The sequence below is a fragment of the Schistocerca piceifrons genome, chromosome 5 (genome assembly GCF_021461385.2).
Source record: "Schistocerca piceifrons isolate TAMUIC-IGC-003096 chromosome 5, iqSchPice1.1, whole genome shotgun sequence".
In the NCBI taxonomy this organism is placed as follows: Eukaryota; Metazoa; Arthropoda; class Insecta; order Orthoptera; family Acrididae; genus Schistocerca; species Schistocerca piceifrons.
The window spans coordinates 78,565,929-78,580,950 of NC_060142.1; the positions used below are offsets into that span (position 1 = coordinate 78,565,929).

The following is a 15,022-nucleotide window of genomic DNA, read 5'->3' on the forward strand; positions in this document are numbered from 1 at the left end:
ACTATTACACACTGCGGCAACAACCTGAAGACAGCTGTCTGTGGCCAGAAGTGTCTTCCATATTTCAAAAACTGTGGCTAGCTCCTCCTGCATCTGCACACAGCACACATGTGCTGCCCATCCTTACACTTCTAATTTAAGAACTAACCATGAAAGCATACACAGAAAAATAAGTATGTAACTTGCTAACTTTCTGATGCCTTATGGAGTCATGTGGCTGGCTAGTCAAAAGAAATAACAACTGTGATGTAGACTGTGCAAAGCTACATTCAACAGTTACTCTGTCATCTAGTTACTTAATATACTGCACTCCACAACACCAGTGACTTTGACAGTTATATCAGTACTTGTGCAGCCTGTATATTCCCCTCTAACATCGTCATCTCTGAACTTTACAAGTGAAGAGTATATATGTGGTACATATTCCATATTCTCAATCCCTGGTGTAAACCTCCACTAATCCGTCTCTTTAGATGCTGCCTTCTCACTCCTTTGCTGCATCCTTCCCTGTCCTATCATTTTCCACCTCATTTTTTTTATGGGAGTCCCCACACACTGTGTCTTCTCATAGCTTCCAGACACACTCTATATTTTGCCACTGCCTCTGTGAGCTATCTGTATTTCCCTTTTCCAACCACGTTACTTCCCTTTCCTCCTTAGTATGCACTCGTTTCTTCTCCCAATTGCTCCATTCCTATACCCCCACTTCCCTCACATCCACTATCCTAGGTATCTGCTTATGAACAGCCAGTTTTGCTGCAGTCTGAAGGGTAGAAACTTTTGTGTGTGTGTGTGTGTGTGTTTGTGTGTATGTGTGTGTGTGTGTGTGTGTGTGTGTGTGTGTGTGTATGAGAGGGAGAGAGAGGGAGAGAGAGAGAGAGAGAGAGAGAGAGAGAGAGAGAGAGAGAGGAAGGGAGGGGAGGGGGGGTCATGAGAGAGAGAGAGAGAGAGCTATAGTCAAAAAATATTTTGTACTGCTTCATCCAAATCCTGCTCACAAGTTGGCAGGAACACATAGAGGTGCAGAGCAGGCAGAACATGGTTGCCACATCCCTCAAATTACATTTCATTCAACTTGCTCAGACTCGCAAAGTGTTCGATGTTCAAAGATGAAAGTGATATCAGTTTATCTGGAAGAGCAGCACTATGTTTTCGTTTTATTTGTGGCTATAAATTTTTGAGATGGTGTATGAAAAGATTTCATAAATGCATTTCCTGATGATATTACTGAGTTTTCATTATGTGGGAGATATTTTTGTTATTAAATTTAGGTGAAATCTTAAGAATACATCATATTTTAATTTGCTTCAAACCAGAAACTCATCTGACTTCATTGTGAGGAATAGAGTGCTACTTTTATAATTAACCTATTATTACATTTTCTGATCAAACTTCATATTTATTTGTAACATAACAAAAAAATTATACCTGTTGAGTGAAGTGAGGAAACTTATTTCATTGGTTTTGAAATAAGAAGAATAGTGATACATAATATATTACCTCAGTATTGCAGCAATTATATTGCAAACCTTGGGATATATTCTTTAGTTCAATTAAGATTGAGTTCCTGAGATGAGCTCCATTTGGATAACAGCCTACTTATTAATAGTCCAAATTTATGGTTTGCAACTTGTGGTCTGCAGCTACTTAAACCACACATGCCAAATATTCACCTGAATCCATCTCTGTATGTTTTTTTGTGATGACAGTGGTAAATTCTGCTGTTATTACACTCATTGCTGTCAGAGATACTTGAGTGACTCTTTCACTGCCATCATTTAAAGATGCAACCTCTGACAATAAAGTTCAGTGAATGAAGTCAGAATGGTCAATCGGGCAACAATGCTGACTAACACACTGCACCTACATAGCAGCCAGTGTTGAAAACCTGCCTCCATCATAGTATAGTTGAGCATCATCTGTGTTCTATGTTAGACCTGTTGGACAAAGTGCTTGTTTAATGCATTGGTTCTGAACTGAGAACAGGACAATGAATGAGCAAAGGATCAATTTAAAGTTTTGTTTTAAGCTTGCCAAGACACTGAAAGAAATGCATGCAATGCTGATATGTGTTTATGAGGATCAAGTACTGTCCATGAAGTGTGTGTACGAGTGGTTTGCATGTTTTCGAGGAGACCAGGAAAGTGTTTCTGACAATGCCTGAAGCGGACGACCAGCAACCGCCGTCAGTGATGAAAACATTGAGAAAGTGAGGACATTAATTACGAATGACCGTCGATTAACTGTGCACATGATAGCGGATGAACTGCAGATGAACCATGAATCCATGTGACAAATCCTTACCTAAGAGTTATGGAAGAGGAAAACGTGTTGTTGTCTTGTGCCACATCACTTCACTGTTGAACACAAGCAGGCACATTTAGAGGCTTCACAGGATTTTGTCAAAACTGTGGGTTTGAAACCCAATTTCTTGAACTGTATTGTCAATGAGGATGAAACCTGGTGACTCCGGTATGACCCAGAAACGAAATGGCAAAACATGGAATGGTGTTCTCTGACATCACCTTGTCAGAAAAAGGTCAGAGCTGAAAAATCACAAATCAAAACAATGCTCATCACCTTTTTTGATAGTCGAGGTATTATCCACAAGAAATTTCTACCTGAGGGAATGATGTTGGAGACTGCATGGTACATTGAAATTTTGACCCATTTCATGCAATATCTATGCAGGGTACGACACCAGTAGGCACAAGTTGCTGATTTTTTGTTCACGACAACGCTCACTCACACACAGCCAATATCGTCAAACAGTTCCTGGCAAAAAAGGGGATGGTGCAACTCGAACATCCACCATACTCACTGGATCTCAATCCTCTAGACTTCTTCTGATTCCCTTGACTCAAACTTGCTTTGAAAGGAAAGAGATTTGGCGATATTCCTGACATCCAACGAAATATGACGTGGGTTTTTAACACCATCCCAAAAGAAGACTTCATGCAAGGTTTCCAGGACATTTATCACAGAGCTCAGCGGTGCATAGTTATGTGAGGCGACTATTTTGAAGGACATAAGGTAACCGTAGTTAATAGTTCATCTACATTAATGTTACAGGACTATTCACCAAACTTTATTGTCAGGGGTTGTATGATCATTTCGTATAACGATTTTTTTTTTTTTACATAGCTTCTTTCTACATGCTTTTTCTGTGACACTCTGTTATTGATGGCTTCCTTCCAGTCTTCAGAGGTGATTTTACTAACTGTTCATTGCTGAGCTACTTGCATGTGGACAACATATTATTATTATTACTATTATTATGTCATATCATATTAGCTTGTTGTTGTTTATTACTGTTATTGCTGGCAACATAACCTTTAATCTGAATCCACATCAATTCTGTTAGGTTGGAATGATAGTGAGAAAGTGGCAGCCTAATGACTCTATTACCTGTATATTTTTGCAGCTTGTCAATTTCTGTAGTGTTGCATAGCACTCCAGAAGAGTACTGTGTAACCCTACATCTACCTTTCTGATGATGATACTCACAAAGTATAATGATTTTCATATTTAAGAGAACACAGCTGTTGTGCTGTTTTGTTATATATTTTGTATGTGCATGCTCCAAGGAGTGTCACCCCATGTCAGCATAGTGCATTAATCCTTGAGCAAGAGCTACAGTTAACAATGTTGAAAACAACTGAAGAAACAAATAAACATTTTTGAAAGTAGTCATCTTCTTGTGAGATATCGAATGGTCAATTCATTCGTATAAATCAGATCTGAAGAGAATAGTATACGTGATGTTCCTGTATTGAGAAAGTCTTGTTTAAAAGTGTTAACTCTATTGTTATAAAGAATATATGGGCACTCTCTTCAAAGAAACTCTTCATATTTATTTAAAGGATTTTAATTTTGTGTCGAAGCATGCTACTTCCAGCATTAATCCAAACTGCAGTATCTAGAAGAGAAGAAGTCGGGGAAATCTGGATAGTCACAGTAAAGACTAAATAAAAAAAGGGCTGAGCCATATAAATCCAGCAGTTACAGATTATGAAAAAAATCAACATTCTTGAAGTAAGGAACATCAAATCCCTTATATGAGGTCTGTTCAAAAAGTTCTGAAACATTCATAATTTCGCACCAATGGTGTGTTGGAGTGAAATGCGGTTGGTATCCCTCCAGATGCCTGTGTTTAATGTGTAACTGGTGGAACATTCATTGTTGTGTGTCTGTTAGTTATTGTTCAGTGTGTACTGAATAGAATGTTGTTCCTACACTTCACGAATTTTGAGATGGCAGAGTTAGAGGAGCAATGCGTCTGCATTAAATTTTGAGCAAAACTCAAGAAAAACTTTACAGAAACACACCAAATGATGTAGGAAGACTACAGTGATGAGTGCTTAAGCCATACTTAGCGTTATGAATGATTCACAGGGCTTAAAAATGGCCAGCCAGTAGTTAAAGATGACCTTTGTTCAGGATGTCCTTTGACATCTACCAACAACACTCATGTCATTGTGAATGCTAATTGAAGACTGACTGCCAGAGAGATTGCAGTAGAATGTAACATTTCAGTTTGATCATGTCATGAAATCCTGACATATCGTCTTGGAAATGCATCATGTTGCTGCCAAGTTCATCTCATGGCTCATGAGTCAAGACCAGAAGGACCTTTGCCTCGCAATCTGTGAAGAGCTTTTGGATTGTGAAATGAGAATGAAATGTTCCTTAAGAGAATCATAACTGGTGGTGAGATGTGGGTCTATGGTTATGATGTTGAGACTACAGTCCTGTCTTCAAAATGAGTTGGGAAAGTTTCTCCAAGACCAAAAGAAGCTTCTCAGGTCAGGCCAAATGTCAAAGCCATGCTGACAGTTATCTTTGACTTTGAGGGATTAGTTCATCATGAATTCATGCTGCAGGAAAACTGTTAAGTAATGGTACTGTCAGGACATGTTGTGATGCCTGTGAGAAAATGTGAGAAGGAAATGGCCTGAAATGTGGTGAGACAATTCACGGATCTTGTATCACGATCACACACCTGCATGTTCATCCCTGTTTGTGTATGACTATTGCACAAAAATCAAAATAGCACAGTGCTGCCTCATCCTCCATGCTCTCCAGACCTGGCCCCTGTGGGCTAATTTTTTTTTATTTCCAAAGTTGAAAACCCCATCGAAAGGACAAAGATTTGCAATAATAAAAGAAAATTCATAAATGGCACTTTGTGTGATCCAACAAAAAATGTAGGAAGACTGCTTCTAGAAGTGGAAATGGCATTGGGAGTGGTGTATCAATTGTGAAGGAGAGTATTTCAGAGGAGACCATGCACAGTAACTAAAAGTAAGCACAGAAAAATTTTGTGACAAATTTCTGTAATTTTTTGAGCAGACCTTGTATAAGGAAATGGGCTGTATAGAAAGATATTAGATCTATAAGCTTCATTTTTTTTAATTTATCTCTTACTTTTATGTTTTGTCATCAAACAAAATGCTTGGCAGTATCATGAATAAAAATTGTTGATGGTGTAGGCATGTAATGCATAAAACATTTCTCTTGACTGATCTCATACGGCAATACCCTGATCAAGAGAGTAAAACTGAGTGAATAACATTTGAGAAATTTGCTTCTCACAGTGTTTAGTTTCATGCAGCAAATGATAACAACAACAGATAAAATTTTAGTCCAGCACCTGTAAGAAAATGAAACAAACAAAATCTCAGAACATGATGAACAGCCCCACAGGAGAGCAAGCCACCTGAAACTTCAGCACAGTTTACACGGGGAGTGTTGTACTAGTGGGGTGCAGGTCTGGCAATTGCAGGTGATTGCTGTGGCTACAGGTCCCATATGATTGGGTGGATGTGTGCTGTACTTTCCTCATGAACCTCACCCCACTACAGTGAAACTTCGATTTTACATTCTCTGATTTTATGCTTTTCATGATTCTACGCCATAAATTTGTAGCCCGTGTGAAAAATGCATAAGATCAATGTTAAAAATTCCCTGATTTTACATTTCTTCGTAGTAAGGGTTATTTCGATTCTAAGTTCGTACTCGACGTTTCACTTGGTTTTGTCCCATTCTCTTCCTATTGTTATAACCGGCTCAAAAGACAGGTGGTTACCCACAGGTGGTGGCAGAATTAAGGGAATATCTTAGACCATTGTGGAGAGAGCAGATGTGAGAGAGGAAATGCTGACATAATCCATGATTGGTGTTGCCAGTACAACTTGCAACATTTAGCTTCACCAAGTAATTATGATACAACTACTACTAGGTTACAGTGGTAATGGAAAAACAAGACAGTCAACACGAAGTGTTGCAGACCAAGCCAATATTTGATGAAGTGGTCCACCCACCACCACCTTTTCTTGTGCCACTTATAACTCAGTCTCATCCTTTTGCATGTATTTCCAATGTACTGTATTCAGCAACAATATCAATCGTCAACCTTATAAATTCAAACACTGAGTCTCAAAGAATATGCTTGGTCATAAACGAGGAAATGTTGCCCATTTCTGGCTAGGGAAATCTTATTGACTGACGACTAGGTAAGTCACCCAATAGCCAGCACAGCCACCACATCGCACTAATACATATGAAAAGAGCTCACCTATCAGATGTGTGGAGAGAGGGAGTGGCCCTTCAGTGACAGGAGTGCAGGTAGTGTTGAAATTATACTTTTTGTGCAGATGATGTGCTATGACAGAGATGTCATATGGAAATAGAACAAGGGTTTTATGATAGCACATTTTAAAGACTTTTGTGTTCAGATTTGACATGATAGAGTTGCAACAACTACATATACGCTGTTAATGTATATATTTTGCCCCACACACACCACACACTGTAGATCATAAAAATTGGCAATAGTGATAGAGGGCATGGAATGAAACTGTAGCACCTGATCTTTCTTTCAGATTTAAATTTTATACAGTGTACAGAAATTCACTGAGCTGACTTCTAATAAGCTTGTAATGTCAACTGGCAAAGTAAACTAATTTTTCAAGTCTCTGTTTCTCACATCAAGCCTAAAATAAAGCTTTAAAAGTGGTGAGCATATGAAGTGCAGCTCATAAGAAAATCATTAAACAATAACAAAAATTGTGACAAATTGTGTCATTAAGAAGTTGTCTGCATTTATGCTTATGGCTTAACCACTTAGCTGCTGTGATGTTTTCAGTTTAATTCAACATGTTCATCAATTTTTGCTTTTTTCTGGATGAGCACAAAGGGTAATCTCTCAAAAACACATGTTTTGAATGTAGAATTTGTAGTTGTAGCATCTCGGAAAACATCTCAATTACCTTGTACCCAGATACCAATTTCAATTTTTTGATGTGTTTTTAGTTGCTGTTACACAACTGTGATTTTTTAAGAAATGAGAAATTCATCACCACAAATTATTATATAAACCTTGTATTGTAGATTTAATTTCCTTCACTTAGACATATTGTATACAAATTGTCAGAGAGGATTGTGATTTTTTAATCATATTTGCCAATTACACATGCTTTTGCTCATATTTTGGGTGGGGGGGGGGGGGGGGGGGGAGATCAAATTTTCCCCTGTTATGCATTTTTCTCAGTTTTGAGTTTTTTAAGTCTGGATTGCACAAAAACGTAAAATAGGGGTTTCACTGTACATCCATCATAACCATCAATCCTAAAGTAATTTTGAACAGACTATAGAATCATAACTAGAGTAATTGCAACAACCTCTTTCTCCAAACTGTTCATGCGATTGGGAATACTTTCAACTGCTTCCTAGTACATATCCTCTTATCATGAATTTTGTTATAAAATGCCTCAATCTCTGTGATAACAGCACAAAAAATCACAGTCATGACATAAGATGGTAGAATGACATCCATTATAATAAAAACAGGGAGAAAACAACATTATTGATGCAAAAAGATGTGAAGTGCACTAGCATACAAATATTCAGTTTGCTTCCTACAGAGCACAGAAGTCTAAAGAATTACCAACCATTTTTCATTTTTCAAACTAAAATAGTTATTGTTGGATCATTCCTACTGTTCAGTTGGTGAGTTTTTAAATGCAAGTTAACCAGATAATTTAAAATCATAAGCAACTCAACTTTCTTGACTGTTATTGTGGCTACCATGTATACGAGGGGTGTTTGAAAAGTCCGTGCAAAAATAAAAACTACTTGCGTGTTTGGGGTAAACCTTTTTTTATTTTTTGACATAGTCTCCTTTTATACACTTCGTCCAATGCTGTTCTAATTTGTTGATCCCTTCCGAATAGTAGGAATTGTCCAAGTCTGCAAAATAGCTATTAGTTGCTGCAATGACCTCTTCGTTTGAATAAAATCTTTGTCCCACCAGCCATTTCTTCAAATTGGGGAACAAATAGTAGTCCGAGGGAGCCAAGTCTGGAGAATAGGGGGGATGTGAAACAAGTTGGAATCCTATTTCCATTAATTTTGTAACCACAACTGCTGAGGTGTGTGCTGGTGCATTGTCGTGAAGGAAAAGGACTTTTTTGTGGTCCAATCGCTGGCGTTTTTCTTGCAGCTTGGTTTTCAAATGGTCCAATAACAATGAATAATATGCACCTGTAATAGTTTTACCCTTTTCCAGATAGTCGATGAGGATTATACCTTGTGAATCCCAAAAGACAGTCGCCATAAGCTTTCCGGCTGAAGGACTGGTCTTCACTTTTCTTGGTGCAGATTCTCCCTTGGTAACCCATTGTTTAGATTGTTCTTTGGTCTCAGGATTATAGTAATGTATCCATTTTTCATCCACAGTGCCAAAATGACACTTAAAGTCCTGTGGATTCTTCATGAACAGCTGTAAACCATCCTTGCAACACTTCACACAATTTCATTTTTGGTCAAGCGTGAGCAATCGCAGAACCCATCTTGTGGATAGCTTTCTCATGTCCAAATGTTTATTGAAAATATTATGTACCCATTCATTCAAGATGCCCACAGCACTAGCGATCTCACGCACCTTAGCTGTTCTGTCATCCATCACCACATCATAGATTTTATCAATGATTTCTGAAGTCATAACCTCCGCAGGGCATCCAGAACTTTCAGCATCACTTGTGCCCATATGGACAATCCAAAAATTTTGAAACCACTTATACAAACTGTTCTAATCGAAGGTGCAGAGTCACTGTAATGTTTATCAAGCTTCTCTTTAGTCTCCTGAGGCGTTTTGCCTTTCATAAAGTAATCTTTAATCACCACACGAAATTCTTCTTCGTCCATTTTTTGACAATCACTTGACTTCCTTGATTCACACGAATTCCAAACACAAATAAATAGACCAATAAGGCTGAAAATTGGTGTACATTCTTTCCAAAGATGCTATTAACTAAACATGACCTTGATACGCGCTGGTGGTGCCACCTAGACCTTTGCACGGACTTTTCAAACACCCCTCGTATAACACTATTATCTTTTGTGAATTATGTTGGTTTCTACATGTTATTACTGCATTAATGCTATTTCTGCACAACTGTATTTATTGTCTTGTTTGTAATGTAATAAAGTATTTGTCTTATTATTATATTGTATATTGTACAATTGTAGTTATTATTTGGCTTGTAATGTTACTGCAATAATTCTTGTGTGCAAGTCAATAATATGTATGTATTTTTAATGTTAATGTGTAACTAAATACATGTAAAATATTGACATGTGCCACATCCAGGGCAAGTAGTTGCTATATGAATCCATGGAAGACAAATTCAATAAACAAAATTGATACTGTTTAAAATTAGTATTAATTTCTGTGGCAGCTCAGTTGCTTAATGTCAGTATCTGCTGCAAACATTTTCCCTCTGTCATTCAACCTAATTGTATCATCTTAGGAAAGTATAGTCATCTTACAAATGGTTGCGCAAGTTTCATTTTTACACACTTCAAAAAAAGTTTTGCATTGCCTCGGTTCCGAGAGTTCTGGAACCTGTACAGAAAATTGGAGTAGAGATCAACATAAACATCATTTCCACCCCTTTTATTGCTCATGAAAACCACACGTTGCATGTTGTACCACCATAAAGTGAGACCTTCAGAGGTGATGGTTCAGATTGCTGTACACACCGATACCTCTAATACCCAGTAGCACGTCCTCTTGCATTGACTCATGTCTGCATTCATCATGGCGTACTATCCACAACTTCATCAAGGCACTGTCGATCCAGATTGTTCCACTCCTCTACGGTGACTCGGTGTAGATCCCTCAGAGTGGTTGGTGGGTCACGTCATCCATAAACAGCCCTTTTCAACCTATCCCTGGCATGTTCGATAGGGTTCATGTCTGGAGGACATGCTGGCCACTCTAGTCAAGCGATGTCATTATCCTGAAGGAAGTCACTCACAAGACGTACATGATGGAGGCACGAATTATCATCTGTGAAGATGAATGTCTTGCCAATATGCTGCCGATACGGTTCACTATCAGTCAGAGGAGGGCATTCACGTATTGTACAGCCATTACGGCACCTTTCATGACTACCAGCGGTGTACATTGGTCCCACATAATGCCACCCCAAATCAGCAGGGAACCTCCATCTTGCTGCACTTGTTGGACAGTGTGTCTAAAGCACTCAGCCTGACCGGGTTGCCTCCAAATATGTCTCCGATGATTGTCTGATTGAAGGCATATTTGACACTCATTGGTGAAGAGAACATGATGCCAATCTTGAGTGGCCATTCAGCATGCTGCTGGGCCCATCTGTACTGTACTGCATCGTGTTGCGGTTGCAAAAATGGACCTCGTTACGGATGTCGGGAGTGAAGCTGCGCATCATGCAGCCTATTGTGCGTGGTTTGAGTCATAACATGACGTCCTGTGGCTGCAGGAAAAGCATTATACAACATGGTGGCGTTGCTGTCAGGGCTCCTCTGAGCCATAAACCATAGGTAGCAGTCACTCACTGCACAGTAGCCCTCGGGGGGCCTGCGCGAGGCATGTCTTTGACAATTCTTGTCTCTCTGTATCTCCTCCACGTCCAAACAACACCGCTTTGGTTCACTCCGAGATGCCTGGACACTTACCTTGTTGAGAGCCCTTCCTGGCACAAAGTAACAATGCAGACATGATCGAACTGTGGTACTGACTGTCTAGGCACGGTTGAACTACAGACAACACGAGCCGTGTACCTCCTTTCTGGTGGAATGACTGGAACTGATCAGCTGTCGGACCCACTCCGTCTAATAGGCGCTGCTCGTGCATGATTGTTTACATCTTTGAGCAGGTTTAGTGACATCTCTGTACAGTCAAAGGGACAGTGTCTGTAATACAATATCCACAGTCAACTTCTATCTTCAGGAGTTCTTGGAACAGGGGTGATGCAAAACTTTTTTTGATGTGTGTAACTGCATCCACTGAACATCGTTTCTTATGCGTTAGTTTACATAGTAGTTTCTTCAATATACAAAGTTGTTATTGGTTGCAGCTTGATACAACTCACGTGGAGAAGGATCGTGTGTGGGATGTGATCAAGGCAGAGACGTCTTTAATAGGCCATGGTAGCTGGCCAAGCCTTGGCTTCAAATTCACCATGAAACGACATGCAACAGGCCATGAAATACGAGTAGTGGCAGTAGGTGTAGGTGGGTATAACTCAAATTTTGTTATTGATACTTCTTATGATGCGTATTTTCATTTAATGTCATGTATAATAGAACAAGAATACCTAATTTCCAACTTTTAAACTTGAAGGAGAGGTGTGCCAAGTATGCAATGAACAAGCCAAATATTGGATCTCTACTTTTCATAACTTTTTAGTCAGTCCAATCAAAAGTTAAGGAAAGAAGTAATCTCCTGTCCAGAACTTTGATGCTGTTCAGTTCCTTACTCCAGAATGTGTAACATGATTGATGAACTAACAAACTGACAGGAGTCATTAAATAAGGTGGAATGTTCAAAGTTATTAGGACCACTTGTAAGTGAGAACTTAAACAAGAAAAATCATATTTTGATCTCTTAAAATAACTATAAATGAGGTCATTTGGTTTTGCCATAAATATAATTGCTAACTTTGGGAATTATAGAAAGCATTAAGTTACATTTCATTGGTTTTACACTTTGGCTTCCAATGTTATATTGTGGCATACAGTATTTACGATCAGAAAGTATTCATTACACTAAGTCTTGTAATAAAACATTCGTTATTGTTAGTTACTAAATTTTGCATGCTAATTCTGGAGAGTTCTGCCCTTTCAAAAATAAGAAACTTTTTTTGAAAAAAATTATGTACATGATGACCAATGGAAGGGTTTAATTATTTGCTGTTTGATATTTATGTATTTGCATGGGCTCTCTGTACTGCTAGAAAATGTATTTTGTTGTACTTACAACATTTTGTTGGTAATATAAGCTTGTGCATGTTTCTGTTCATTCATTCATTCATTGTGTTCCATCTCTGGATATGCAGTCATATCATTTTGCAACACTGAAAGAACTGTATAATAAATCATTTTTGAAATCTTTACTGAGGTCATTTCCAGAGCAAAAAACTTCTGGGCTCTGATGCTTGTCTTTCTTTCATATTATCCTGTTTTTGTTCAACCAGTGTCATTATTCTGAAACATCTTAGGTCTCCATGAAATGAGAATTCAAACTGAAAAAAAAAAAAAAACAAAAAAAAAAAAACCCTCAGTTCAGCCACGTTTACAGTTGTTGCAAAACATGGGGAGATACAAATCAGGACATTGACGTATTCTGCATATTTTCATTCGATGATTTTGTTCTGGGTTAACTCATTGTTACAAAAGACAGTCTTCATTGCTCAAAAATATGCTCTAAGAATAATATGTGGTGCTTACCCATGACCATATTGTAGACATCTGTTTAAGGAATTGAGCATTCTGACTACTGCTTCACATAATACTTACTAGCTCATAAAATCTATTGTAAATAATCCACTGCAGTTCAAAAGGGACAATGATGAACCTAATCGCAATACCAGATGGAAAAATGGCAATCACTACTCTACATTAAGATTGTCTTCAGCATGAAAAGAGGTGCACAATATTGCAACTATAATTTTTGATAACTTACCCAGTGGTATAAAATGTCTGACAGACAGCAAAGTAAAATATGAAAACAAACTGAAAATATTTCTTCTTGACAGCGCTTTCTATTCCGTAGAAGAATTTCTTTTATTGTAATGTCTAAAAGGTAGTGGGTAGGAATTACTAATCCAATTTTGTATATTTAGTAATAATAATAATAATAAAACAAAACAAAACAATACAATACAAAACCACAAAATTTATAAATGTCCAGCATGTAGCTATATTTACAAATTAATTTGCTCTACATGACTGTAAAATGGCTTGTTTCACACCATCATAATTTATCATGTGAATGAGCTATGAAATGTGAATCTAACTAACTAAGTTTTTGTACATTCCAGAGGCAAAAAGCCTATGGATGGAATGGTTGTACAGACAAAATTACAAAATTGTCAATCTGACCACTTCCATGTTTCTAGTGTTAAACAACATTTTCATTTTTATGCCACATATTTATCAAAGAATGACCATGGTGGTAAAATTGGAGACTACAAGCTCTTGCATGTCCTTACCAATAGCATCTCTTTTCTTGAGAATATTGCATGCCATCTGGATAAGACTTATGCAGGTTTGGTTGGAGTGTTTTCCAGAAATTGCTACCAATGACTGTTACTGATTAACAACCACCCAACACATCAGCACCTTTCTCAACTTGAAGCTGAGTTTTCTTTCTGGAGATTTATACCCTCCACACAATCTCTATGCTTAAACCAAAACCCATCTACCCTTGATGCAGCCTTCCACTTCCAAACCATATGGTGGCCAGTGAAATGTAGATAGACCTTATGTTTAGAGTGGACTGCTGGCACTTAGAAGCCCATACCTTAGCAATTTGGGTATTAGCAATCTCCTACCCAGATAAGGCAGGTCTAGTTCCTTTATGCCTTCAGCATTTATCAGGACCCATGGCACAGTACCAAAACACCAGGAACTGATTCCTCAGATAACAAGAAGAGAAAAGGCTGTGTTAACATGGGTTCATAACTGCAGAGTTACTGAGTTATTCAAGCATGTGCGTGCTGACAAGTGGTCTTTGTCAGAGGAAACTGTACAACACCATTTACAAGTGTTACACAAGTAATCAAATTATGAATCAATGTGATATGGAGCTGAATATCCTAAGCAATGCACAGATGAAGTACAGTGATTGCCAATTAAATCTGTAGTTGTCAGCATATTGGTGGTTTGTAATTACGGCGTGCAGTCTGCTATGAAATGACAAATAAGTACTTGGAACATTAAATGTATCTGTGGCTGTTAGTAAAAGTGTGTAGGGGATGGTTTGAAATTGCCTATACCATGTCTGGAAATGTAAACCAACCAAGAGCTCATGGACATGTATTACATTTATGGTTTAACAGATATCAATGGAATGGAGGCATGGCACTTGTACCAGAACACTACTCATTGTGCAGATTACCAAACTGAAAGACATTTGAAGGAATTCATTGCTGCCTCTATGAGTTCCACACATCCTCCAGGGAATGGGGGTTGGCCAAGACATTCAACACCAGAGGATGAGGAAGGTCTGCTCAACCCTGTGGAAGGAAGTTCTGGTATCAACACAAATGTGAAAATGTGCTGTTTCCATACCATCTGCAGCACTTACAAACCTTTTCTCCTCTGGATTATCCTCCAAATGTTGTTCTACCTCTGGTTCCTGTAGCAATGTGTTTTCACAACCAACTTTTCAGCTGTTATTTTATGCACAGATGAAGTGACATTCACAAGAGACAAAATCCAGAATTTGCATAACCAGCACATGTGGACATGCACAAATCCCCTTGCAAATATCCATCTTGTCACCAACAGAGGATTTCCTTTATCACCTGGGCAGTCATTGTTAGTGGCCCTCCATTCTTCAAGGAAGACTAACTGGGCAGAACTACACATATTTCATGTGTACTGCATTGGCTGGGAACTTAGAAGACATGCCACTTGCATCCCATTGACAAATATATTTCACGCATGGTGGTACTCCCACATATTTCAGTCT

At 38.3% G+C, this 15,022-nt stretch overlaps 1 protein-coding gene across 2 annotated transcripts in view; it reads left to right on the top strand.

Moving 5' to 3' along the window:
* Positions 1-15,022, top strand: part of LOC124799324 (neuronal acetylcholine receptor subunit beta-3-like) — a 255,312-nt gene that overhangs the window by 200,797 nt on the left and 39,493 nt on the right. For both annotated transcript variants that reach the window (XM_047262912.1, XM_047262913.1), the window contains exon 6: positions 11,403-11,559. In XM_047262912.1, the coding sequence (XP_047118868.1) occupies positions 11,403-11,559 (157 nt within the window). The remainder of the gene's footprint in view (positions 1-11,402; positions 11,560-15,022) is intronic.